Genomic DNA, 24961 nt, shown 5'->3' on the forward strand with positions numbered 1-24961 from the left:
CGTGTCAGCAATCCAATTCCCAACACGAGGCCAATTTTCATTACTTCTACATATAGTGCTAGCTTAGCGTATTTATAAAGCCACTGTAGTTCAGCTGCATACATTTTTACTGTATCCTAACAAAGCAACTTCTGTCTGGACATGTTACAAGATTATAGAAAGCCCTTCATGACTATGTCACATGACACTCTTGTACAAGGCGTATCACAAAGGGAACCTAGGACCATTACAGCTTTGAGAATCTGCACAATAAAGTGCTACTAGCCTCTAGTATCTCATACAACACCATGAGGGCAGAATATTGCTTTAGGTCCAAAGTGTTTAACGTGCTGAGCTAGCAGGACTGATCAGTAATTTACATACAGAGGACAATCTCTAATATATAGTTTTTCTCTAGGTGGTGGGGCCTTTGAAAGCACCATGGGCCTGGAAGATCTCAGGCGGCCAGAATAATTGCCATGAAACAGACTGCACATTATTCTCACTTCCTCACATCCACACTGCAGCTCACTTTTTGATGTCAATTGGAGCTTTCTTCAATGTCAGCCTCATTCAGTATTCTATAGTAGTCCACCCTTAAGGTTGCAAAACTATTAATATGTACGATCACTTTGCTTGAACAAAACTGATGTTTTAAATTACGTTTTTGTGGATCTTGACATGATTTTATCCTTATATGCTACACTCTGCCTTCCATTTTTAAAAATGAAAATCCAGATTAAATATGTGCAAATAAATAAAATTATTATTAGTTAAAGTACTTTATGCTGCTTTTCTGGGCAAATGCCCATCCAAAACATCTTACAAGCAAAATAAATATCAAAGTAGTATGTAATTTTAAAAAGCCACAAGTCAACACTTAATAATAATAATATTCTTTCTGTTATATTATTATGGAGTCAAACCATCATGAGATCAAGCATTAAGGGGTAGAACCTCTACATATGTAACATATAAAAGATACTTGGTATATTTTGTTCTAGGAGCAAAGATGAGACCAAGAAACCCCACAGAACCCTGTTCAGCACCTGGAGATTGAGTACCAATCCCCCAAAACAGGTTTATATCAAGTGCATTAGGATTATCCACCAGACTTGCTTTACCTCATCCACTTGGCAAAAACCTCAGTACTAGAACAACTACACCTAGGTATTTAATCTCAGAAATGCAAACTAGGTGTCTTGAGCTGGTTGGTAATACCCAAACTCCAGATCTTTTCCAGCAAGTGCTTTGTAGCAACAGCAGAAACCCCACAAATCAATTCCTGTGGTTCTCAACTCACCTCCCAATTACCACATTCTGGACAGGGTCTGACAGAACCAATTCAAACCAGATATAAGCAGATTTCTACTTTGTTTGGGGGTTTTGTTTTTTGATTTTTACTAAGTCCCCGAAATCTACCAATTCAACCTAGCAGCAAAACACAGAACCTACAAGTTAAAGAGTCCAGGGTTAAGCATGCAATCAATAAAACATAAAGCAGGAAGGAAATAGCTTGTGCCTTTTCACTGAAAGACAGAGTAGAACTATAACCAATAACGGCAACTGTAAAAGCAGCAGCACAGCTACTAGCAATAAGCAACACACAAGGCAGAAAAATAATATTAAAAGTTCTCTTATGGCCAGTAAAGGCTTACAGAAATAGCAAAGTCTTCACCAGCTAGCAGAAGGAGATAGCTAGGCAGGCTTCAGAGGGCAATGAATTCACCCCTATGGACAACACAGTGGAGAAGACCCTGCAACTCACTCTTGAATTTTGCTTTGGCAAAGGATGGCGTATCACCTTCACTTCTTGAGCAGTGTAAGGTAAGGCACTGGTCTTCAACTGGTGATCCTGGACCCACTACTGAGTCACCATACACCCAAAAGCAGGTTACAATGCCGTCTCCACATTGGGAAAATAAATAGAGGCAAGTCTCCAAGTCTGTTTGAGCTAAAGGTGGGTCTTATGGCTAAAAAGGCTGAAGACTAATGCCCTAAAAGGATATTAGACCCACAATATTGACATACAATCACTCAAACTATGAGAAGAAATCCATCCCATGGCTCACTCCTTAAGCACCACAACTTAACTAGAACAGCAGACCAGGAAGCAACCTAGAAATTAACCAACATGCCTTTAATGATCGTAATGAAATGAGGTAAGAGAGATATGAAGCTACAGGCTTCCAAGAAAGGATGGCTATAGTTCCTGGAGCTCCTTCGCCCACGTCATCCTGCCTCAGCCGCGCTCTTAAAAATAAATCAGATTGCTAAATCTCCAAATCACAACCGCCTCAGCCTGCTCTCGCGAAGTGCGTATTTAAGTGGAAGTCGCTCCCCTGGGTGACGCGCCACTCACTTTTATTTTTACTCAAGAGTAAACCCGTTGACATGAACCCGGCTCCATTCATTCCAGCAGGCCTGCTCTCTGCGTAAAAGTTAAATTGACATCACATCCCACCGAAGCGCAACAACTCCCGGGTAAGTGCGCACCATGCAACGGTCACAACAATATTGTGGCAAGGAGAGAGCGTGTGAGTGCCGTGCAATCGCTGGCTCTGTGGAAGCGCCACACAAACCTTCTTGCAACGGCCATCCCCTCCGCTTTGCACGCTCCGCGCGACGCCGGGCAACTAAAGCAAAGCGCCGCTTGGCGAGGGGCAGGAGGCGGGCCGGAGTCGCGCGGGGTCCGGCTCCGCTTCTCTGCGGGGAGACGGAGAGAAGCCGGAGGCCCAAAGCCCGGTTACCTGCAACGGCGGCGCCTCTTTCTTCCTCATATCCCGCCCGCCCGGAGAGGGGCCGCGGCCGGCGCAGCGGCGTCGGAGAGGAGGAGAAGCAGCAGCGGCAGCAGCAGCGGAGGAGGAGGCGGCCGAGGGGAAGCCAAGCGCCCTTGCCAAGCGCGCGCCGTCGCCATGGGGAAAGCCCCGCTCAGGTGCTGGGCTGCTCCGCGCCGCCGCCCGCCCTCCGCGCAAACCCACGCGAGAAACTCCGCCGGCGCCCTCGCTCCCCTCCCTTGGCACGCCAGGCGGAAAGGGAGGAGCCACGAGCCGGGCGGAAGCTGGGGATATGTTTTTCGAGTGGGGAGGGATGTCACGTGAGAGTTTCCCCATTCCTCCTTGCGGGGAGGTGTGTGTGAGAAATGGGGTAAGGGAGACGCCCAAGCTTGCAGTGCAAATCTGCTCAGGAGTCGTGGGAAGTGCGCGCGAATTTTGGAGCAGGGGCCTTGTTTATTACATTTCTGTTGCATCTGTTTATATTGCATTTATTTTCCAACAAGGGAGTTTCAAGGTGGCGTGCACAGTTTTCCCCGGCCCACTACTCCCGTTTTATCTTCACAGCAACCCTGTGAGGCCAGCTGAGCAGCAGTGACTGGCCCAAGGTCAAACCCAGGTGTGCTTCTGGGTGGAGTGGGGATTAGAACCCTGATCTCCCAGTCTGACCACTTACACCCAACTGGCTGTACTTGATATAGGGTCCGGCTGCCGCTGTGTAGCAAATGGGCGGCTTGGCAGTCGCTTTGTCCTGGATTTCATGTATAGGTGTGCCCTTGGCCACTAAATAAAGGTAAAGGTACCCCTGACCATTAGGTCCAGTTGTGGCTGACTCTGGGGTTGTGGCGCTCATCTCATTTTATTGGCTGAGGGAGCCGGCGTACAGCTGGGTCATGTGGCCAGCATGACTATGCCGCTTCTGGCGAACCAGAGCAGCGCATGGAAATGCCGTTTACCTTCCCACCGGAGCGGTACCTATTTATCTACTTGCACTTTGACATGCTAGGTTGGCAGGAGCAGGGACCAAGCAACGGGAGCTCACCCCATCGCAGAGATTCGAACCGCCGACCTTCTGATCAGCAAGCCCTAGGCTCTGGTTTAACCCACAGCTCCACCCGCTAAATACCTGATGGCTAATGTGTGCGTGTTTCCAGTGGAATTCCCATCTATAGAAAACATACCAAAACGGGTTAGAGTACCAGTAGATGACCCTGGAGTCTCCTTCCAACCCTACAATTCTGTGGTTATCATGGACCCATAAAACAGGGAAGAACTACCGCTTGCTATTTGCCCTTCTCACTGTGAGTTGTTTATTCTGTCTCCTGGGGCTACTGCTTTTTGTCTGGCCAGCATCTAATTGCTTAAGGGCAGAGTTCATTTGAGAAATATGAGCCCGCAGTTTAAACACCTGATACAAGGTAAGATAGTGGGAAAAGTTGGCCTGGAGGGTTTCAGACCTCATTAAAGAGGTTTAGTCAGTGGATGTAAACTGTAGATCCTATCTTGGGTGAAAAGGAAAACTAGGAGAAGAGCACAACACGGACACGTGTATGTAAGCCCGGTTGCCCCTCAGCAATTGCTTGTGGGGAGACCTGTGGGGCCTAAGGGTTCAAAACTATGGTAGGATGCCAGGGCCCCAAAATGGCACATGGGGAGAAATGAGACAAACTTAATAAAATGGGGCCCAACTCTATATAGGAGAGTAAGCAAGAGATTCAATTAAATATACAATTTTAAAAACATTGAAAGAGGAGGGGAGTCCCAACGATTTAGGTATATTAGTCTGGCTACTTCTAGGCTGCAATGCAACGGTAGACCCTCAACCTCTGTCCTTCCCTGGCTGTGAGCTGCTGCTGAAGAAACACTGAGAGGTGGACCAGTGGTGCTCTCACTTCTCTTGCCTTCACTGAATGGTTCTGAAAAAGACAGTTCTTTTACTAGTTTCTTTGTGGTTTCTTCCCCTGAAAGCTGTCTGTGATTGATTTTCAATGCATTCCTATGGGAAACCGTGCTTCACAAGACAAAAAACTCGCAAGAAGAAAAAACTTGCGGAACGAATTAATTTCGTCTTGCGAGGCACCACTGTAGTTTAATATATCTGAAAAGAAACATACAGTACTACAAAACTCTAAAGGTCAGATTCACAACCAGTCTGGGTAGTGCAATGGGCTTTTGCCTCTTTTCCGTCATGCCCCCAAGTGGTTCTAGGGGGTCAGAAGAACCCCTAGAACAGTGCATGGGGGCCTTGGGAAAGATAATGGGGAGATAGTTCTGTATGGCAAGTAGAAATCATAACAGTGCGACATCTAATTCCTAAGTTTCTTTTACCTTAAAAGATTTATGATGACTTGTCCAGTCCCTTATTCAAGATCACTATGACAACCTAAATAGGCACAATGGGATATCTCCATGGTACAGTGGTACCTCGGGTTAAGAACTTAATTCGTTCCAGAGGTCCGTTCTTAACCTGAGGTACCATTTTAGCTAATGGGGCCTCCTGCTGCCACCGCCCTGCCAGAGCATGATATCTGTTCTCATCCTGAAGCAAAGTTCTTAATCCAAGGTACTATTTCTGGGTTAGACTGGGTTAGTCTGTAACCTGAAGCTTATGTAACCCGAGGTATTCATGCACTAGTGTAATGAATGTGTTGGTACATTTTAATTATTTCAAATTAAAAGTTATTGTTATCTGTGTCTCTTGTTTATCACTCTCTCCACTGCTACATCTGCTGCTTAGGAGCTGATAACTTTCTCAAACTGCTTGCTTACTCCAGCCAGCATCTAAATCATGAATAATTCGGCCTGCCTTTCGCACACCAGGTGCCTCTGCATGTAACCTGAAGTGCTCTCTCCCACTGCATAATTCAGAGGTGGCTTCCTTGCCTTACTTTTCATCCAGCTTCAAAAACTGCTGTTGCCATTTCACAGTGAGTTCTGGTTCTAAAAACGGGCGGAAGCTCATTAACAAGCCCAGTTCATGTCTTCAAAAGTTCAGACGTGCATATTCAGAGTTTTTCTGCTATGGCATTGCAACCACTCCACCATGCCCCATTTAAACACCCATATTATTAATCCTCTCCTACAGGGCCACAAAAAAAACCACAAATATATATATGCCATTCCTGTGACTTACACTGCAACTGCTACATGTTTGGGGTCAGATATGGCATTTGTCATGCCATTTGGCCTTGTATCGCTGTTTTGTTTTTAATTTCTGGCAGGAGGGGGCACTACAGTTCTGAACAGTGAAAGAAAAGGGGGAGAAGCCTTAAGGCACGGAAGGTGTAATGTTTGCCAAGGCGAAGTCCAAACACTGAAAACAGGTTTTAGAGCTAAGCTAAGCCCCAATTTAAATTAAGCCATAAAAGTGAATGATAAGATTACTTAAGTACTAGGGTCTGTCACATCCCACTGCTAGTAGGTTAGCCGCCTTAGGTAGAATATAAACATTTTCTTATCGTTGTGAAGGAAAAACAATTAGTGATTTTGACTGGAGGATTAGGAGAAAGCCTGCTAGTGAGACTGTGAATTATAATACTCTCCTCAAAAGGTAACAGAGTTACGAAGAAAAATCTCAAAGCAAACACTGAACTAGAATTTTTTTTTATTTTAAAACAGTACACATTAATAAATAGATCTGTTGTCAGAATCCTTAATAAATAGCCTTTGCTAATTTACAAGGCAAATACAATATGCCTATAACTACTTTTTTTTTTAAAGCAAAGCTAAGGTTATTGAGCATTTAACAAATCTATATACACATTGTTTTGGAAGCTAATAAAATAGTCCTCTTTAGTCTGCCTGAAGTAACTATATTGCAACACAAAAGCATTTAAGCAATCAAGCCCATAGCATTTGAGGTTTGCTCCCTTTTCCATTATTTGAATCCGCATTTTTATTTGACGCCAACCAGCCAACACCACTTCTACTACAAGAGAGAACAGAGGACTATTTCACCTCTAGGTCAGGGATGGGGAATCTGTGGCTCTTCCAGATGTTGTTGGACTCCAGGTCCCATCAGCCCCAGCTAGTGTTGTGTGTTGTAGTCCAGAAACATCTGGAGGAATACATGTGCCCCACACCTGTTGGTGTGGCTCTATGTAAGAAGTCCCCCCCCCAAGTGCAAACCTATATACCAACTGTGTGTTCAAAGAGCTCTGAAATCTTTATAAAGTCCTCCATTTATATTAGAAAGTGCGAGTGGTCCATCATGCAAGTACAGTCCAATTTTCAGTACAGTTTATAGGCCCGCTTTATTTAATCTTTAAAAAATCACAGCTTCCATTTCAAAATTCAGTGTATTTGACTTTGTAGCTAGTTTTTTTCAGTATCACTACATTCAGCATAAACCAAGTTTATTACTAAGATAGTTTCGTATAAATGAAATGAACATATTCATATAGATTAATACAGTGCTTTTTTTTTCTTAAAAAATGTTTAGGGGTACTCTCATTTTCCTACTCATTGAAATACTACCGCCCAATGAGGCCAAACTTAGATTCACAAAATGTTTAGGGGTATGCATAGCCCGGCATACACCCAGAAATAATTTCTGTAGGCAGAAACTTAAAAGCCAATTAAAGAGCACTTCATATTTATTCAGAACTAAGTCCCACATTCTTTAATGATGCTTGCTCTCTTGTCCAAGTAAGAATTGCAGCCTTTGTTCTAAGTATTTCTGGGGTTGCTCTATCGAGTTTCTAAGTATTTGTTAGTGGATTGTGCCCAAAGTCTACAAAAAAAGTATTCTTGTGTAAACAGGCTGTGAGTTGCAACCTTGGTTTGCTTTTAAAAAACACACATATAATATTGTGTTGTATTTAGGATATTACAAAAATGTTTTTTGGCTTCATCAGAAAGGTTTATTACTATTAGACTTCAAGTCAATAAAGCAGGGGATAAATATGTAAATCCTACATCATGTTTCTCAAAAGAATTAAGTGTCTTCTGTACATCATTATCATACTTCATAAATATGCTATGAAATGCCTTTAGAGCATGCTCAACTATAGTGCACTGCCCTTCCATGAATATATGGTCCACTGAAAATAATTAGAGCCCAAGCTCATGAAAATGTTTTAAGTGCCTAGGTTCCTGTACAATCAATGTGTACAAACTAGGCAACAACCTAGAAAGTGCATGTCAAAGTTTGAGGAAGACTGAAATTGAGGAGAGAACTGCATATTTATTTCCCAGTATGGGACACCAATCAATACTGTAAGGAACTTAAAACACACAAACAACCAGAGTAGTAACAGCAGAGGAAGATCAGGGAATGGAAGGAAAGTATTGTTACTAGCATTACTATTACTGTTGATTATTTTACACCCGGAGTTCAGGAAAACTGACCTTTACACAGGGTAACAAAAAACAAACAAACAAACAAACAAACAACGGAAGGGAAATCTATCAGTTGAACAGAGTAACAAAAATAAATGCATCTATTTGCCATTCAAAATGTCAAATGCAAAGATATAAATTATGTGCAAGGCCGCTAAAAATATGTCAGAACATTATTCTATTCCCGCTAGTCAGTGCACCTAAAAACAATGCCCATATATCAGAAATCAACCTACATAAGCCAGTTCAAAAAGTGTCACAAGCAGAGAGTGGGTGCATTGCAGAAAGGTGACAGCACCACAAATGGCCTCAGACTGACTTGCCATGCTCTACTGCCCAGACAAGGGATGGCCAGCTGGCAGGCTCCATGGTCATTTCTACCTGTCAGCCCTTCCCTTTTAAAATCAAGGGGTGGTAAATCAAGTATATGTACACTCTTAAGGAAAGCAAAAATGTTTTTTTCACTTGCAAGAATGAGAGAAATCCCATACTTTTAACGCTACATCTCTCTCGGATTTGTCTGAAGCATGTATGTTATACATAAGCATATATATATATTTGTATTTATTATGCTTGAGCACACAAACATACACGCTCCATAATTGTAAAGAGCTTCCTTCAAGATGGCATAATCTTTATTATGGAGCCTGACAGGGTATGTTTGGGTGGCAAAATAGATTTCTGCCCCGAAACATTATTGGGAAGACAGTGTGTCAACCTTCCCCCCTTAGCCATCCCAGGCCCAGACAGACTATGCCTCGTTCAGTCAAGAATACCTTTGTATAGGATTTTAAATGTGCATAAGTACCAGCAAACTTGGTTAGGCACTTTTTCGTAGAGAACAATAATGCACACGAGCATTTGCTCTAATTTCTAGAATGAGATAACGCTCCTAGCCATGTGCCTACCTACATTAAGGAAAACTAAACTGAGGTCATCATAAGTCAAAGGCTAGAAAAAAAATAAACTGTGATTTAATCTCTGGATATATGTCTTTAAAAAAAACAACAAGAAAAGAATTACCACATCTCAATGATTTTCTTTTAAAAACTTTAAATGTCAAGCACACCTTGTTTAAAAAATACAATGCCTTGGAATGATTCCCTCCAGAAACTTACCATCACAAACAGCAAGCTTCCACACAAAACTAATACCTAAACTTTATGAATACTGATTAAGGGCAGTCATCCATAAATCCACCTTTCTCAGACAAGTGTCCTCTGGTGAGCAAGACACATGGTGAGCCGATAAGACCCCAACTGCACTTCTGAAGCAGGTAAGAAACATCAGGATTCCATTCCAAGCACTGGGGGAGAATTCCAATGTTTCTTACTTTCTCCATATCCTACAAAAATAGGAGAAGACCTTGCTTCTATCCCAAGCCTTCTGTTCATGTCAGGAGATTTTGGGAAGGGTTTTGGTGATTACCACCATACAAGCCAACACAACATTTATGGACCCTTGATTAAGGGTCTTTGCACAAGTCACGACTGGTGACCACCATCACATTTAAAGTGGCCTATATTTATCTACTCCAACGTGTAGACACGGTGAAAGAGATACCTATGGGTAATCCAAACATTAACAGTGTACATCTCTTGTATAAACTCTCAAGCAACAATGAGAAATGCCCTTTTACTTTATCAAATTCAGTTTAGAAACTGACATCCCATTTGTAATTTTCCAGACAAACCTTACAAGAATTGCAGAACTTCTGCACTGATTATTTGTGTGAATGAAGAAAACCGACAACTCTCCATGCTGCAGTTGTTTAACTTTGTTGTTTAACTTTCACCCAGCAGGGTAAGTAACATTATTGCCAGGACAGGAGTGGCTTTTAATGAAGTTGAAGCTGGAATCTGAATCCATCGATTCCTTATTTGCTTTGTGAATACAAATACTGAACTTCCAAGTTCACAGAATTTTAAAAGTAATGCATACTTAGGAAAAGGTGTGCATATTTGGATCAATACTTCAATACCTATGTTATGTATCTTTGGAACTGATAGGAAAAATATATTTCTATGGCTGATGTCAAATGTGTTAAAATTAATTACTAATATATATGCAAATACCCGGAAGCTGTTAAAATGAAATCTGAAGGTGCATATAGCAAAGTAAATTCTTAATATCTGACTCAGGTATGCCAAAGTAGCTGGTCGTTTTGCTAAAATGAGAGAGTTGTGTGTCTCAAGCAAATCTGAACTGTTTTCCAGTGATATCCAGGCTCTGTCTTGTGGACTGAAGAGTTACTTAGGCTAATGGCATAACCTTTCCATGACTGGAATTGAACATTTTTCTTTCCTCTTACAGAATCACTTAACCACAACCTTCCTTTTGCCCTCAAAGGGCCAGTTCAAAACCTGACTTCAAAACCTGTGTTATGAAGTAGTTTACTTGGTTAGAAAAAACAACTAGAAGGCTGAGAATGGGCAATTTTAGAACACCTCTCTTCAGAACTCACACACAACAGGAGGTGCATGGAAGTTACCACAAAGTCACCTCAGTTATAAATTCAGACTAGTATATATGAAATTGTGCTGCCGTTTCTGACCACTTTGCATGTTTGTAAGCAACGAAGACTGCCAAATGATAGGGGACACTGAACTGCCCCATGGAGTTTTTCAAGACACACCTTCATTCAAATTATGTGGTCTTCTTTTAGAATGCAAAAGGCACTGAAGTACTTTCCAACTATTTACAAATGACCAACCAAAAAAAAAGTAGAAAAGTGGTTACAATCTGCCATGATCCTCACATTCTTGTCTGTTGATTATTAAAAGCTCCTGAATTCATGTAATGTGTTAATGCACTTCAAATGCTTGCTGTGAACAAAAAGGCGTATCTGTAAACTGACTGCTGTATTTACTTAAGTGTGAGCTACTATGTCCTGGTAAGAAAATATTTTGAGAGACAAATACACTGCTCTGTATCTTGGACTTAATTATGAGCTCTTCAGCGCCGTTCCAGATTACAGAGAAAGTCAGTGAAGGAAGGAAATTTACCAGTGTACAGATTCTGAAACATGGATTTAAAGAACCCTCAAATAAAGCTGTGAGGAAAAATGAATTTTGTGACCTAACGAAAGAGATATTGGGGGGGGGGGAATCCAATCTAAATTTCTGAAGTGTATCTACATTTTTCAAAGTGACAGCTTATTATTCATTACATCTGCCCAATGGAGCGCAGAAGCTGGATTTAATATATTCACAACCATGTTTGAGGAAGACATTTTGAAAACTTCCAGAAAACTTCCACCTTCACTGTATACATCACTTTTCTAGGGTGTAGAAATACATCAGCTTTTGCACTGATGCAGTTCTTACCCGCCTGCTGTGAGGGGTATAAGAGTATTCCATTTTAATACCATTTAGATAGTTGAAGCATGGTAACAGTTAGTTCTAGAGAAACTGGATTGAGAACACCAATTCATTTCACATATTCCAGCAAGGAATGAAAGGCTCTGTTGTTCTCTGGGCTTAGAAATCAAAGTCTCTGTCATTCCCATAGCCTAGAAGTGGAAAGGCTTTTATTATTTTCTGGGTCATCCAGTCCCTTTTGATATCATGGTATTAATCAGTCTTCGTATTGGGCTTATTTAAATCCCCAATACTGAAATTGAACTCCTTGAAGACTTGTATGAGAACAATTCCAATAGATACAGTGGTGAATCCACAAGCCATCCCCAAGAAATCCACCACTCCAACATTACTCCACTCTCTGAAAAGAATGGCTGAGGCCAGCAAGACCAGAGTGGTGAACACTACATAGTAGATGGCACCAAACACAGAGGAGTCGAAGCATTCCAAAGCCTTATTGATGTACCTGAACTGAATTATGATGCTACATCCTAATACTGCCAGCAGGACCAAACAGAGGTACAGTGCTCTTTGGCTCGATGGGTTATTGTGAAAGATATCTTGAGCAGCTAGTCCAATGCCTTTTGTACTGGACACTGTGAAGCTTCCTAGCAATGAGCAAATGCTGATGTAAACCATAATATTGGTGGGTCCGTGAGCAGGTGCAATCCAAAAGATAAGCAGGAGGAGCATGAGAAGGACAATGCAGAGGTAACCCACGAACACTGAAAAACAAAAAGACAGAATGCCAGCACGGTAAATTTCTAAATAAAGGCAATTTTACAAAGGACATTTTTTCATGTTTACAACATGCCTATGCCATATACTCGTAGTCAGAACAGAAAACTGGAATTGGCTTTGAAGGAATATAGAATATAGTGTATGTTTTCTTCTGTTCTGTCACCTATTTCTTGGGTTAAAAGCTTGTATTAAGAGTATATAAAACAAATCAAATTTCCCAAAAGGAATATATCCCTAGGTACTTCTACCTAAAATAATTGCCTATTACTTTAATGCACAGCCTTCTAATAAAAAAACCACTGCTTTGTTTTTTAAAAACTAATACATTGATAGCTGCTACAGTCTTGTGTAATTAGGTTGGTTAAATTCCACTGACTTCAATTCTGCAGGGCTGCAGCTAATTTCTCCTTTAATAATGCACTGAAGCATACCAAGAACTTAAGCAGATAAACAGTTCCTATCAAAAAAAGCAAATTGGCTTGTCTTATTATGCTTCCCGTGTTTTCCTGCAGTCACAGCCACAAATGTTCTCTTACCAAGAAACAAGAAACAACTAGCTGAATTCAATGCAACTTGCTTCTTAGTAAACATTTTTAGGATTGTGGAGCAATTCAACTGCAGTCATTACATTACATTACATTAAGATACAACATCTTTTTCGCAATGCAAAACTGCTTGGCAACAAGTGCAAATGAGGCGTTACCTGATTTTGGACCAACTTACACTGTGTTTTTTTGTTCTGTGAAACTGACACAGTTACCGAGACTCAAGACTGAGTTGGCAATGTGATTATCCCAAGGAATTAAATACCTGGATTTGTGAGCTTCTCTTCAAGCTCGGCCTGTGTGGTGACACTTTCAGACTTCGGAGAATGGATTATGAGAACAACAGAACCTGCACAGCTCAGCAGACAACCCAGCTTGCCAAGAATGTTGAGTTTTTCTTTCAGTAAGTAGGAAGCTAAAATGGATCTTTCAAAGAAGAGAACCAAAGAAAGAGAACATTTTATTCAAACTTTCAATACTGTTAATTTAATTCTAAGGTAAGTCATTACCCTTTATCCTCCACCTTTTTTGGCAAGGCCAGAAGGATTTGCTTGTTCAAAGTGGTTTATCTGTCTCTGAATGTGGAGATAAGGGATCAGTTTTAACATTTGACCTTGGTCTGGCAGGTGGGAGGACAAAATGGGAAGAAGACACTTCCCTGTCACACTTTTGGATGACCACAAAACATAATTTTATGGAGTCTTCCCTAGAAAATGCATGTAGGGTGTGGATATCTCCTTCACTCAGTTCCAGAGGGTAAACCATTATTTATTTTTTAAAAAGGAAAACAATAAGAGACTCTCAAGCAGATGAATAACCCAAATAACGTATATTGAATCAACTGATATCACCTTTTGCCAAACCCACTAAAAATATTTGGCAGCACTCAGTTATTTATGTTGACAATTTATATACCATTTAATTACAATCAGCTCTAAGTGGAGTACAGAAGCTCAACAGAGTAAAACTAAAAAATTAGTCAAAACCATAAAATCAGAATTCAGTTAAAATGGAATAAAAATGTCCTTAGTAGGCATCAGATATTCGACACGGAGGGGGATCTTTTAATCTCAGCTGAAAGGGAGTTCCATAAAAATTGGCACACAGTACTAACCACAGTTCCTGGTGGATGTGAGCCATGCATCTAAGCCATATGGGGTCGCTAACGAGGACTCCCCCAAATACCTCAGTGATCAGACAAGGACATAAGAGATCAGCCCTGTCAATCTGTTTGGGCAATGTAACTTCTCATTTCTCTTTTCCCTTCTCCGTTTCACTGTGTGTCCTCAAAATCTGCTCTTCCTCAAAGTCTGCTCTGGACAGTCCCTCAACCCTTGAGCAGATTTTTGAGGTGCATGGAGACTGTGGGGGGAGAGAAGAGAAAGGAGAAGCTTATCATGTGAGTATATGTCTAGTCAGTGCTATTTTTCTGGAAAATTGGTCCTGGAGCTCACCTCCCTCTTAGAATGGCAATGGCACCCACCTGAGAGGTGCTGGAACTGAGTTCTGGCTGAAAAAAAGCCCTGTGTCTAGTCATTCTAAGTTGGATCTTTGAGGATGGATAGAAGACGTGATCCAGATTAAAAGCAGCACATTTGAGTGGTGGCGCTGTGGGTTAAACCACAGAGCCTAGGACTTGCCAATCAGAAGGTCGGCGGTTCGAATCCCTGCGATGGGGTGAGCTCCCATTGCTCGGTCCCTGCTCCTGCCAACCTAGCAGCTCAAAAGCACATCAAAGTGCAAGTAGATAAATAGGTACCGCTCCAGTGGGAAGGTAAACGGTGTTTCCGTGCACTGCTCTGGTTCGCCAGAAGCGGCATAGTCATGCTGGCCACATGACCCTGAAGCTGTACGCCGGCTCCCTCAGCCCGTAAAGCGAGATGAGCGCCACAACCCCAGAGTTGGTCACAACTGGACCTAATGGTCAGGGGTCCCTTTACCTTTTTACTTTCAAAGGATCAGATGAAAGTATGTGCTGAACTCTCACTTATTGAAATCAATGCCATTTTAAAAAGTGATTATGTTTGGCAAGATTGTGCCCCATGTGCTTCATTTTCTTTGGGTAAGTCTGGAGAGTTAAAACAGGACTGAAGACCAACAAGCTTCTTTCTTTACCCACTTGACCTGTGCCTGCTTGAGCAATGGAATTCTGCTTGCACAACAGGACTTCTGGTTTCTCTGGTTTTTTTTACAGCTGAGTGGAGTTGTTATTCAAAACATCTGGAGGTTGGCAAAGCCTCAATTAGTAGGATAGACATGGCGCACCGTACTGAACTGCTGCCAAGACCCAATTCATTGTCATTTCTTGCTGGTATTCAGATATGAACTTTATATACAGGCATTTATATCTGCATAAACCTCAAAATAAACAAAATCCTTACCCAAATGGAACCCCAAGCGCTCCAAGAGGAGTCACCAGAACAGTAGGAACTGCAGTGTAGGCTAAGAAATTCCCGATTTGGCCAAGGGCCACTGTGGAAAAGAAATGCAAATGTGTCATTGGCAAAACAAAACAGGCTGCTGCTTACGTCAGAATACTGATCAATGATAATGTTACACTTTACTGTTCTGCCTTTTGGGAAACATTGACTCATGCTGCAATCCTATATCTGTTTACATGAAAGTAAGCTTCACTGAACTCAGCGGGACTAACTTCTGAGTATACATGTATAGGATTGTGCTGCTGAGTAAAAATCAGAATTTCCCAGCTATTCACTTAAAAAAACCTACAGATCTTAACATTCTGAAACTTAGTATGGAGTAGTTGCTAATAATGATAATGATATGCTGCCCATCTGACTGGGTTGCTCTAGCCACTCTGGGCATCTCCCAACAAAATATTAAAAACACAATAAAACATTGTGTGTTTAAAAACTTCCCTGAACTGGGCTGCCTTAGAGCATCAGACTAGGAAAACCCATGTCTCTATCATCACAAAGCAATGAAACTCCCTGGATACCCTCAGACCAATCAATCTCTTTCAGCCTCTCCAACCTGAAATGTATGCTGCCTTTCTTTGGAGGAATGGTGAGATATAATTGAAACAAATAAACACATACATTTGCAATAAGAATAACTACCAGTTGGCAAAAATAATCACAGCCCAGTCATGCTTCAGAAATTCAGATCCAGTATGGGAGGACTTTTAATTAACAAGCACAGGAACATGAACATGCTAGCTACATTTTATATTAAGGAACTATTCTGAAGGCAGTTTTTTTTTAATGACTGATGTTTTAATGTATTTTAAATCTCTTGTTGGAAGCTGCCCAGAGTGGCTGGGGAAACCCGGTCAGATAGGTGGGGTATAAGTAAATAATAATAATAATAATAATAATAATAATAATAATAATAATAATTACTACCTTACTATAATTTAGCTGTAGGGAAGTTAAGGATGCACTGGGGCTAATTCCCCCATCAAAAAAACTCAACTTTCGGAAGCACACAGCTAAATGTTAAGGCGCTTCCGTACGTGGGCTTAGGCTAGGACATTTGAAACATGAGGCAAAACTGGGGCATGTTCTTAATTAAGGCAAGATACAGGAGAAACAGAAGAATGCAAAGAGGTAGACAAAAAGAATGCCAAGAAAATAACCAGATGTTAGGATGCTAGGAATCTACTATAATAACTCCAATGTTTAGGCTACAGAAAAGGACACAACATCTGCATAGCTTGCATACCAAGACTACTTAGTCTGTTCTTGTGCATTTTTCCATGTCTAAAGAGAAAACATATCTTTGTCTCACACCATTGGGCATGTTCTAGGTTCCCACAGAAGCGCACAGTAATGAAAGAGTGAAGGAGACATGGTGAAGAAGGCACACTTTGACACAAAAGGAAGATCTCCATGAGAGGCTGGGTCTTATGACAACGGCAACATAACCTATGTGCTCAGCAAAACATATCAACCACATTTCATATTTATGTGTGAGGATATGCCTGCAGACAGTCTGGTCTCCCAGTAAGCTCTTATATGTATATTATTATGTATATATGAATAAAGACCCATATACTCCACCCTGATCTGTTGGGGGGGGGAGTGTTGGCCTAGTGTTTTCTATGTCAAGTTGATTTTAGGTACAGAGAGAATGGTTGCAGGAGCAGAATGAAAGAGAATGAAAGAATGAAAGTGGGAGCAGTCCGGTATTTCTCTGTACCTAAATCATCTCACTTCTGACATCTCTGAAACATCACCAGATCTAAAAAAAAAAAAGAGGTCTGCTGAACCTTCATTGACCAGTGACCGGATTAAATATTCACAAGCTGAGGCCTGACTTACAGGTGTGGTATTGCAAGGAAGTAAGGTGAGGTGGTAGCTTCAGGCAATGGGTGTTAGGAACCATTAGAGATTACGGGTTGTTTATGTATTCCTTGCTGCCATGCATTTTTTTTAAATTATAAAATAGGCTCATGAAAAATCTGCCTGAGGGAAGAGGCAGTGGCAGCAGATGCCTCCAAGTAAGGTTCAACGTGTACACTTCATGCAGGTCGCTAGACACACTGTGGTGCGTTTCTCAACCCGAATGCTGTTCATCGGTCATGAAACATCTGTGGACTTCCAGATGCTGAAAAAAAACCATACCCCTGTTTTTGCAGTCATGAGTTGTCAGAAAAACACAGGGTAATTGAGCTCCTGGTAGGTTGACTGATGTGTCTGGTGAGCTGCTTTCACCCTGGTTGCAGGCTTTCCCTGGAGCTAACACTATAGGGTCAGCAAACCTTTTCAGCAGGGGGCTGGTCCACTGTCCCTCAGACCTTGTTGGGGGCCAGACTATTTTTTTTTGGGGGGGTGAACAAATTCCTATGCCCCACAAATAACCCAGAGGTGCATTTTAAATAAAAGGACACATTCTACTCATGTAAAAAACACACTGATTCCTGGATCATCCGCAGGCTGGATTTAGAAGGCGACTGGGCTGGAAGTGTAAGAGTGTTGGGGGTGGAGGGAGATGCAAATGCTTGGTGGTATCTTAGAAACAATGCCTGTTAGATAAACAATTCTGGACAATGAGTGGTACTAGACCATTCTGTAGAAGGGACTTCCTTCTCAACCTCTTCTCTCTCACTCTCACCACCAGGAGTGGAAACAGGTCTGGAAAGCAGGAATCTGACTATAGTTATCAAGGGAGATAGCCTTCTAGGAGAGTGCAACATCTCCCCTCTTACTGGCAACTCATGTCTAAGAAGCCTTGAATTCCCTTTGTAGACACTCTTCTTGTCTCCCGACAACAAAAGCTGGCTGATGCTCTCTAGGGGCTGGAAACTGCAATGCCAATTCTCTTTCAGAAAAGTGGCAATGGCAAAATCAAAACCTTCTAAAGAAAAAAAAAATTGGTGATGAGTCTGCAAGGTGTGTCCCTATGGAAAACCACTGAGGTGGAATAATTCAAAACGTATTATCTAATCCTAACATTAGCAGTCAACTATGCCAATCATTTTCTAGCCTGACTGACTATGAATGTCACTTATATAAGGTATTCGTGTTTCTAACCATTATCAGCGTCCCACCTTAATTCTCAGGGCTTGCTTCTCCTTCATATCTCATGCCCAAAGGCTGACTCACACAAATGCTCTGAGGTTTCTTTCTTTAATAGCAGGTGCACCAATTTTTCGGGGGGGGGGGGAGGGAAGCAGCTGAAAGGGGTTTGTGTGAATCAGTTCTAACAGCAAGGCTTACTATTGTTGCTGAACTTTGTATTTACTAGCACTGTAGTGTTGCAGTTGAAGGAGCCAGTATTGTTCTACACCTAATGTAATAATGATAATAGTAATAATTAACCAGAAATCCTATAGCAGATATCTGAACACACCAACCTCTGGTATGTTGGATTGTTTGTTTTTGCCTGGCCATGTTTGCCCTGACAATCCACTTGGTGGAGAAATCAGTTATGTTAAACTAGAGGGTATGAATTGCGAGGCAGTGTGGTGTAATGGTTAGGATGTTGGACTAGAACCTAGGAGACCAGGGTTCAAATCCCCACTGGGTGACCCTGGGTCAGTCCCCGTGTCTCTGCTTACCTGACCTCATCAATCTACAGACCTTGGGCCAGCCACCCTCTCTCAGTCTAACCTACTTCACAGTGCTTTGTGAGAATACAATGAAGGTGGAGAACCATGTGTGCCATCTAGAGGTGACTGGAGGAAAGAAAAGATATTAAACGTAGTGAATATGTAAATAAATAAATTTCTCATGTGTGACACGATTCACTTTCAGCTACCTCAAACTGAGTTGTTGAGGATTTTCTGCTGACAGAGGACAACACTAAGGATTTTTTTATCTCTAAAACCGCAGAAGTGGCCTCAACAGTCCTGGATAACTGCTCTATATTTGGCAAAATATTATTATTACCTTATTAATATAGAAGGTGACGATGATTAAAATTTGAGCATTCTAATAAAGGTCAGAGGGGTTAACCTTTTCAGTTACGCTACAAACAACAGAAGCTTTTAAAAATGCGAAATCTTTGATGCTTGAAAGACTCCCTGTGGGGTAACATAATAGGATTCATTAAAAAAAAGAAAGAATCAAAAATGTGCAGCAAGCTAATCAAAGTGCCCATTTATAAGACGTGTTACTCAAAACCTTCAAGTAAGAAGCAAATAGTAACAGAATAGGAGGGGAAAGAACACCAATCTAGCTACGAGTTCCATGCTTTTGTATTTAGCACAAATACAGCACCTTTAAAACAAGACAAGATACAAGTAGGTTAAGTTCACACTCTTTTACAGAACACTCTCAGCACTGCAGAGAGGGACTACAGGAATCGGTGGAAGGTCTGCCGTGCCAGCAGAATGCAACATAAGGCATCTGCATGGCAAATAACATCAGCAGAACTCTCCAGATACACTGGACTAAGAATGTACAAGATGATATGGTATCTATTCCACCAGCCTTGGTTGCCGGTCCATTTCTGGATCCAATTCAAGGTGCTCACGATAGTGTTTAAAGCCCGAAATGACTCAGGCCCCAAACATCTGAAAAACCGCCTCCTTCCCTACAGACCCTCTTGGGTCTTAAGATCAGCAGAGAGGACCCTCTTGTAGTTCCCCTGCCCTCAGAAGCTCAGAGTGGGGCTGGGAGAAGGAGTAATTTGTAGAGGTCCATATGCTGTGGAACTAGCTCCCCACAGAGGGGTATCCTTATACTGTTTTCAGAGAATGCTGAAAGACGTGCTTCTTTAGCCTTTGAGACATGTGATGTCTATTCTTAAAATTATTTTTAGTGTTTTATTTTAAATTGTTGTAACCTTTCCTGGGACCTTAGGCTGAAGGGTGGGTAACAAATTAACCACCACACCTTTCCCCTGCTCTAGTACATAAGAATAGGATTTATTAGTTAGTATACTTACTTGCAATGGTGCCTGACCACCAGACTATGTCAGTTAAATATGAAGTTCCTAGAGAAGAGAAGAAGAGAAGAATCAGAAAACAGAACTTCAACAATACCGAAAACCTTATCTGTATACAGTGGTACCTCGGGTTAAGTACTTAATTTGTTCTGGTGGTCTGTTCTTAACCTGAAACTGTTCTTAACCTGAAGCACCACTTTAGCTAATGGAACCTCCCACTGCCACTGCCGCCGCGTGATTTCTGTTCTCATCCTGAAGCAAAGTTCTTAACCCAAGGCTCTGGTCAGACCTCACCTGGAGTACTGTGTCCAGTTCTGGGCACCACAATTCAAGAAGGACACTGACAAACTGGAACGTGTCCAGAGGAGGGCAACCAAAATGGTCAAAGGCCTGGAAACGATGCCTTATGAGGAACGGCTAAGGGAGCTGGGCATGTTTAGCCTGGAGAAGAGGAGGTTAAGGGGTGATATGATAGCCATGTTCAAATATATAAAAGGATGTCACATAGAGGAGGGAGAAAGGTTGTTTTCTGCTGCTCCAGAGAAGCGGACACGGAGCAATGGATCCAAACTACAAGAAAGAAGATTCCACCTAAACATTAGGAAGAACTTCCTGACAGTAAGAGCTGTTTGACAGTGGAATTTGCTGCCAAGGAGTGTGGTGGCGTCTCCTACTTTGGAGGTCTTTAAGCAGAGGCTTGACAACCATATGTCAGGAGTGCTCTGATGGTGTTTCCTGCTTGGCAGGGGGTTGGACTCGATGGCCCTTGTGGTCTCTTCCAACTCTATGATTCTATGATTCTATGATTTCTGGGTTAGCAGAGTCTGTAACCTGAAGCGTATGTAACCTGAAGCGTATGTAACCCAAGGTACCACTGTACACTCTACAAATCACAAAATGCTGCCCTTTCTCCACATCAGGCCTGTGTCAAATCAAATAACTGGCCCTACTAGAACTTGGTGTATAAAAATGCAAAACATTATTATTCTAACAAGCCTACACACATCTACTCAGAAGTAAGTCCTATTACAGTATGTGGGGGTTGCTCCCAGGTATATGGGTATACGATTGCAGCCCAGCCCTGGTCACTTGTAGGGAAAAGAAGCAACCCTGCGCTTATGGTGTCATTCTCAGTGTTGTGACTATTAAATACAAGTATGTTCACTCTGCATCGTTTTGTAAAACAAAGGAAGAGATTTTGGAAAATAGCCTTTTTGTGACAATGTCAACCCACATCACAAAGGATGGTTTTTCTCTTTTATTTAAAGGCAGTTTAAGAAAAGGGTGTATTTGAGGTCTTCAAGGGGGGAGGGGAATAGGATAGATAAGTTTTGTCCCAGCCTCAGATGAAACATATGAACCAGCAAACTTGTTTTTAAGGTTTTGAACAGAGCAGGAAGTGACCTTCTGTAAACATGAAAGTAGAAACATAACTTTTCTCCCAGCAGTCTTTGAGCAGCATTTGAGCAAAGGATGTGTGTGTGTGGGGGGGGGTACATTACATTATACAACATTCAAAGTGGAAAACCACACCGAAATGAAAGGCTATCTCTTCATGGAAAAGCTGGCCCTATTATATCAGTGTCCAATTCTATAAACAAAATCCAGACAAACATCTGAACAGGTCATGTGCTTATTTTAGGATCCCCTCATGCAGAAGAGTGGCAGGAGCTACCAACTGGATCTTTAGAAAAACCAGACCTTTCATTTGATTCTCGTTTTAACTACAGTTACAAGAGAGTCTAATAACACAAGTTAAGGATTGCAGGAAATGAAAACTAGACATGTTATATCATACTGTCAGCTGATAGTCCTGCAGTTAAAGTAATCTGCTATATTTCAGGACACTCTGAGCTTAATATTATCAGGAACAATATGTTCTTAAAGCAGTGATCAGAAATAGTTTTATGAGGCACACCCAATATTTTGGGAGGAAATTCTAGCTACTCAAGTACTAAAAAAACCTCCTACACCCCAGTTGTTAAAAGAAGGGGTAGTGCAAGCAACCTACAATTATTATGCTGCGGTCTGTTTGTAACAAGGATGGGCAAAACTGTGGCCCTCTGGGTATGCCTACAAACTTCTGAACACTGACCATGCCGGCTATAGCCAATGGAAGTTTGAGTCCAGCAATATCTGGAGGCTAACAGATTCCTCACCTCTGATTTATCAACTTAACAGACCAATCCTACGCAGAGTTGAACATGTCTAAACCCATCCCCCAAAAACAACAACCCCAAACTAGTAGACTTAAGTCCATTTGGTTCCACATGATATTTGGGCCGCTTGGCTGCAATTCTGTGCATACTCTCACTTGGGAGAATCACCTTCCTGAGGCAGGACAAATCCAATACATCTGGCGGCCTCACATCAACTCCCACTGTGCCCCAATTCTGGCAACCATGTGTGCATGTAGATATATACCCTACTTTGGTTCAATCTACTGGTAAATAATATTATTAATGTGGTCTCCGACACCCACCAATGTTTAATTTGCTTAAGTCAGTGAAATGAAACAAAGTGAATTTTAGTACTTTTTGCCACCTTAGGTCTAATCACATAAAGAACTCGGGTAAGATTCCACTCCCTGCCAATCTTTCAGTCGCTAACATGCTATTAACATAAAAAGAGAGCAATATTGTTTTTAAGCTGGACATATTATACATGATCGTTTGACACATGTGAGTTACTTTGTCTGATTTGTTCCGTGAGCTGCCAGTCATCCTGGTAATTCTTCTTTCTGCCCTTGCACTTAAGTTATTCATCACAAACACCCAAATAAACTTTATATAACAGATGACAAGCTGCCGCCAGTCAGGAAACCAGGGAAATTTCCTATGTTGTCTTACAGCAAGGTCTTGTTTAGGTAGCAGAATCGGATGGTTTTGTAACAGGTCCGGGGGCAGACTGAGGGCAACAATGCCCATTCAGCCCTAGTTTCTGGAATGGAACAGCTTACATATTAGAAATGCCATGCGCCAGTATCATCCTCCTGCCTGTGTCTGATTTGAGGATATTGTTTCTGCTCACCTCAGGTGCTCCCACGAGAAAATACAGCAACCACTGGATCTAAGTTACACAAAAACTGCATGCTAACTGCAAAGAGTTGTGCTCTTCAAGTCTGGTCTGAGGAGTTTTATGCTCATTATACTTGTAGTAGAACTAATTATCACAGCAACAATCCAACGAATGAAGCAACTAGTTACATTCTCCCACGGAGGGGTGTGTGTGCCCGTTTTTCAAACTATGGCAGCCTGTACATGCCACATGGAAAAACATTCTTAAAATGGAAGGGATGTTCAAAAGCAATTTTGAATATACTATATGGTCCTGTGGTGTGTGTGTGTGAGAGAGAGAGAGAGACACACACAGAGAGAGAGATCCCACTGGAAATTCTAAAAGTTCTTCTCTGAATACCAACTCCTGTGGATTTTCTTCAGCATCCATACATTGCATTCATGATAATTCAAATTGCTTGCAAGTCCAGTGGGGGAGACCAGTCCTCCCCCACCCCCCTTTGTAAAATAGGAAAAAATAGGAAATCATAAACACTTAATGCCTAAGCAAGTTGCAAGACCTCAGGGTTACAACTTCCTCCCCACCGCTCCTGACATGTTTAGCTTCTTTACTAAACATTGTCACTTTCTGGAGGATAAAGCTTTTAAACTCCTCTGTGGAGTAAATCCCCTGGATCCATAACTCACAGAGTTTAAAAAACAAAAATAAAACTTTCAAACGGCGACACTGACAACACAGCAGTTTCCTTTTGGAAGAGAAACCTATTTTGGACTCAAAGGGTCGCCCCAGCCCACGGGGAGGAGTTGCAAAGACTGTAGCGGGAGGGGCTGGGCGGCCGACGGGGTTCAATTCAGGCACTGCCTGCAGCGGCCATGAACCTGCCCACAGGCTCCAAAGATGCTCTTCTTCAAGTGCAGACAAGGAGCAGTGCTACTACTGCATTGGACAGAGATTTCTCTCCCCCTCCCCTCGGTCACATTCATGCCCACACACAGCCGCACCCCCTCCCTCCAACACCCAACTCCTAGGTGTGATGGAGCATAGGAATTAATGAACATGATGCCTGTTAGACGAGATAGGATCGGATAGCAGGGAAATCATGGAACCCCTGAACAGCATTGGGGTGCTAGGCAGGAACACAGGGGCTGGCGAGGATGTGTTTTGAAGCATGGGGTGCGCCCCCCCACCTCCACACTGGAGGGGAGGAGGTGGTCCTGGGTGCAAATAATAACCGACCCACAACCGTGGTCCAGGAAGAGGGATCGGGGCGAAAAGGCCCGTAGGAGGTGTGTGCCCCCCCCCCAAAATGCCCGCCCCCTACCTCGTCCTCTAGCGCGCACGATCCCTTTCTTTTGCAGCACAAACGTGGATCCATTCACCAGGCTGGAGACCACGGCCACACTGAGACCCAGCGACACCGCCGCGGGGCCCGGATTGGGGGAGCCCCCGTCCCCCGCCGCAGCGACCGTCATCCTCATGTCCGGGCGGCGGCGGTGGTGGTGGTGGTGCCAACCCCGAGGAGGACGTCCAGCGCCTCGCCGACCCGGCTCCTTCTCCGCGTTCCTGAAACCGGCGGCTGATCTCTCCGCGGGATCCGCCCTGAACTACGGAGCTCCTCCTCCAGTTGCTGCTGTTGCAACTGAGATCTCAGCGCCCTCTGGCACCAAAAGCCCCGCAGTCCAAATTTGAGCGGTTGTTGCTCCTGCCTGGCTCTGCCCCCCGGAGATGGACGGGAGGGGACCACGACGACGAAGAAGGTCCGTTTCCAGCATCAGCGCCCCCTCTGCAAGTTGCTGAGCGGCCCGGGCTCTGCACCATGACATCATGGCGTTGCACCATGACGTCATGCCCA

The 24961-nt window shown here is 42.6% G+C and overlaps 2 protein-coding genes and 2 long non-coding RNA genes across 6 annotated transcripts in view; 2 read left to right on the top strand and 2 right to left on the bottom strand.

The window, feature by feature from the left end:
* LOC309530924 overlaps positions 1–641 on the top strand; it is a 4378-nt gene extending 3737 nt beyond the window's left edge. Inside the window, exon 2 of the long non-coding RNA XR_014218954.1 lies at positions 398–641. This is a non-coding gene — a long non-coding RNA (uncharacterized lncRNA). The remainder of the gene's footprint in view (positions 1–397) is intronic.
* Positions 1–2989, bottom strand: part of NIPA2 (NIPA magnesium transporter 2) — an 18124-nt gene extending 15135 nt beyond the window's left edge. Inside the window, exon 1 of one of the 2 annotated variants that reach the window (XM_082220133.1) lies at positions 2730–2989. The gene's annotated coding sequence lies outside the window, so the exon portion shown is untranslated. Of the gene's footprint in view, positions 1–1637; positions 1770–2729 lie in introns of those variants that run through there. The other variant, XM_082220134.1, reaches the window with a different exon arrangement.
* LOC309530931 lies at positions 2158–15111 on the top strand. 2 transcript variants are annotated; one of them, XR_014218963.1, is made up of 4 exons: positions 2158–2463; positions 13365–13462; positions 14062–14137; positions 14933–15111. It is a non-coding gene; the product is annotated as an uncharacterized lncRNA (long non-coding RNA). The 2 variants fall into 2 exon arrangements; XR_014218964.1 differs by lacking the exon at positions 14933–15111 and having other exon boundaries at positions 14062–14332.
* On the bottom strand, positions 6341–24961 carry NIPA1 (NIPA magnesium transporter 1). Its single transcript, XM_082220151.1, has 5 exons — positions 24431–24961; positions 20092–20139; positions 15120–15210; positions 13004–13164; positions 6341–12177 (listed from the first exon to the last, which is right to left on the bottom strand). Exons 1-5 carry the CDS (start codon positions 24585–24587, stop codon positions 11666–11668), a joined length of 969 nt encoding a protein of 322 aa, XP_082076277.1. The 5' UTR covers positions 24588–24961; the 3' UTR covers positions 6341–11665.

This window comes from Podarcis vaucheri (genome assembly GCF_965113315.1).
Source record: "Podarcis vaucheri genome assembly, chromosome: 4".
In the NCBI taxonomy this organism is placed as follows: Eukaryota; Metazoa; Chordata; class Lepidosauria; order Squamata; family Lacertidae; genus Podarcis; species Podarcis vaucheri.

Excerpts from the sequence above, each read along its gene's own strand:
- NIPA1 (XM_082220151.1), bottom strand. The coding sequence starts at position 24,587 with ATGAGGATGACGGTCGCTGCGGCGGGGGACGGGGGCTCCCCCAATCCG. Across the intron at positions 20,140-24,430 it reads CGTGCGCGCTAGAGGACGAG|GAACTTCATATTTAACTGAC; the intron begins GTAGGGGGCGGG and ends TCTCTTCTCTAG. Across the intron at positions 13,165-15,119 it reads GCGCTTGGGGTTCCATTTGG|ATCCATTTTAGCTTCCTACT; the intron begins GTAAGGATTTTG and ends CTTCTTTGAAAG.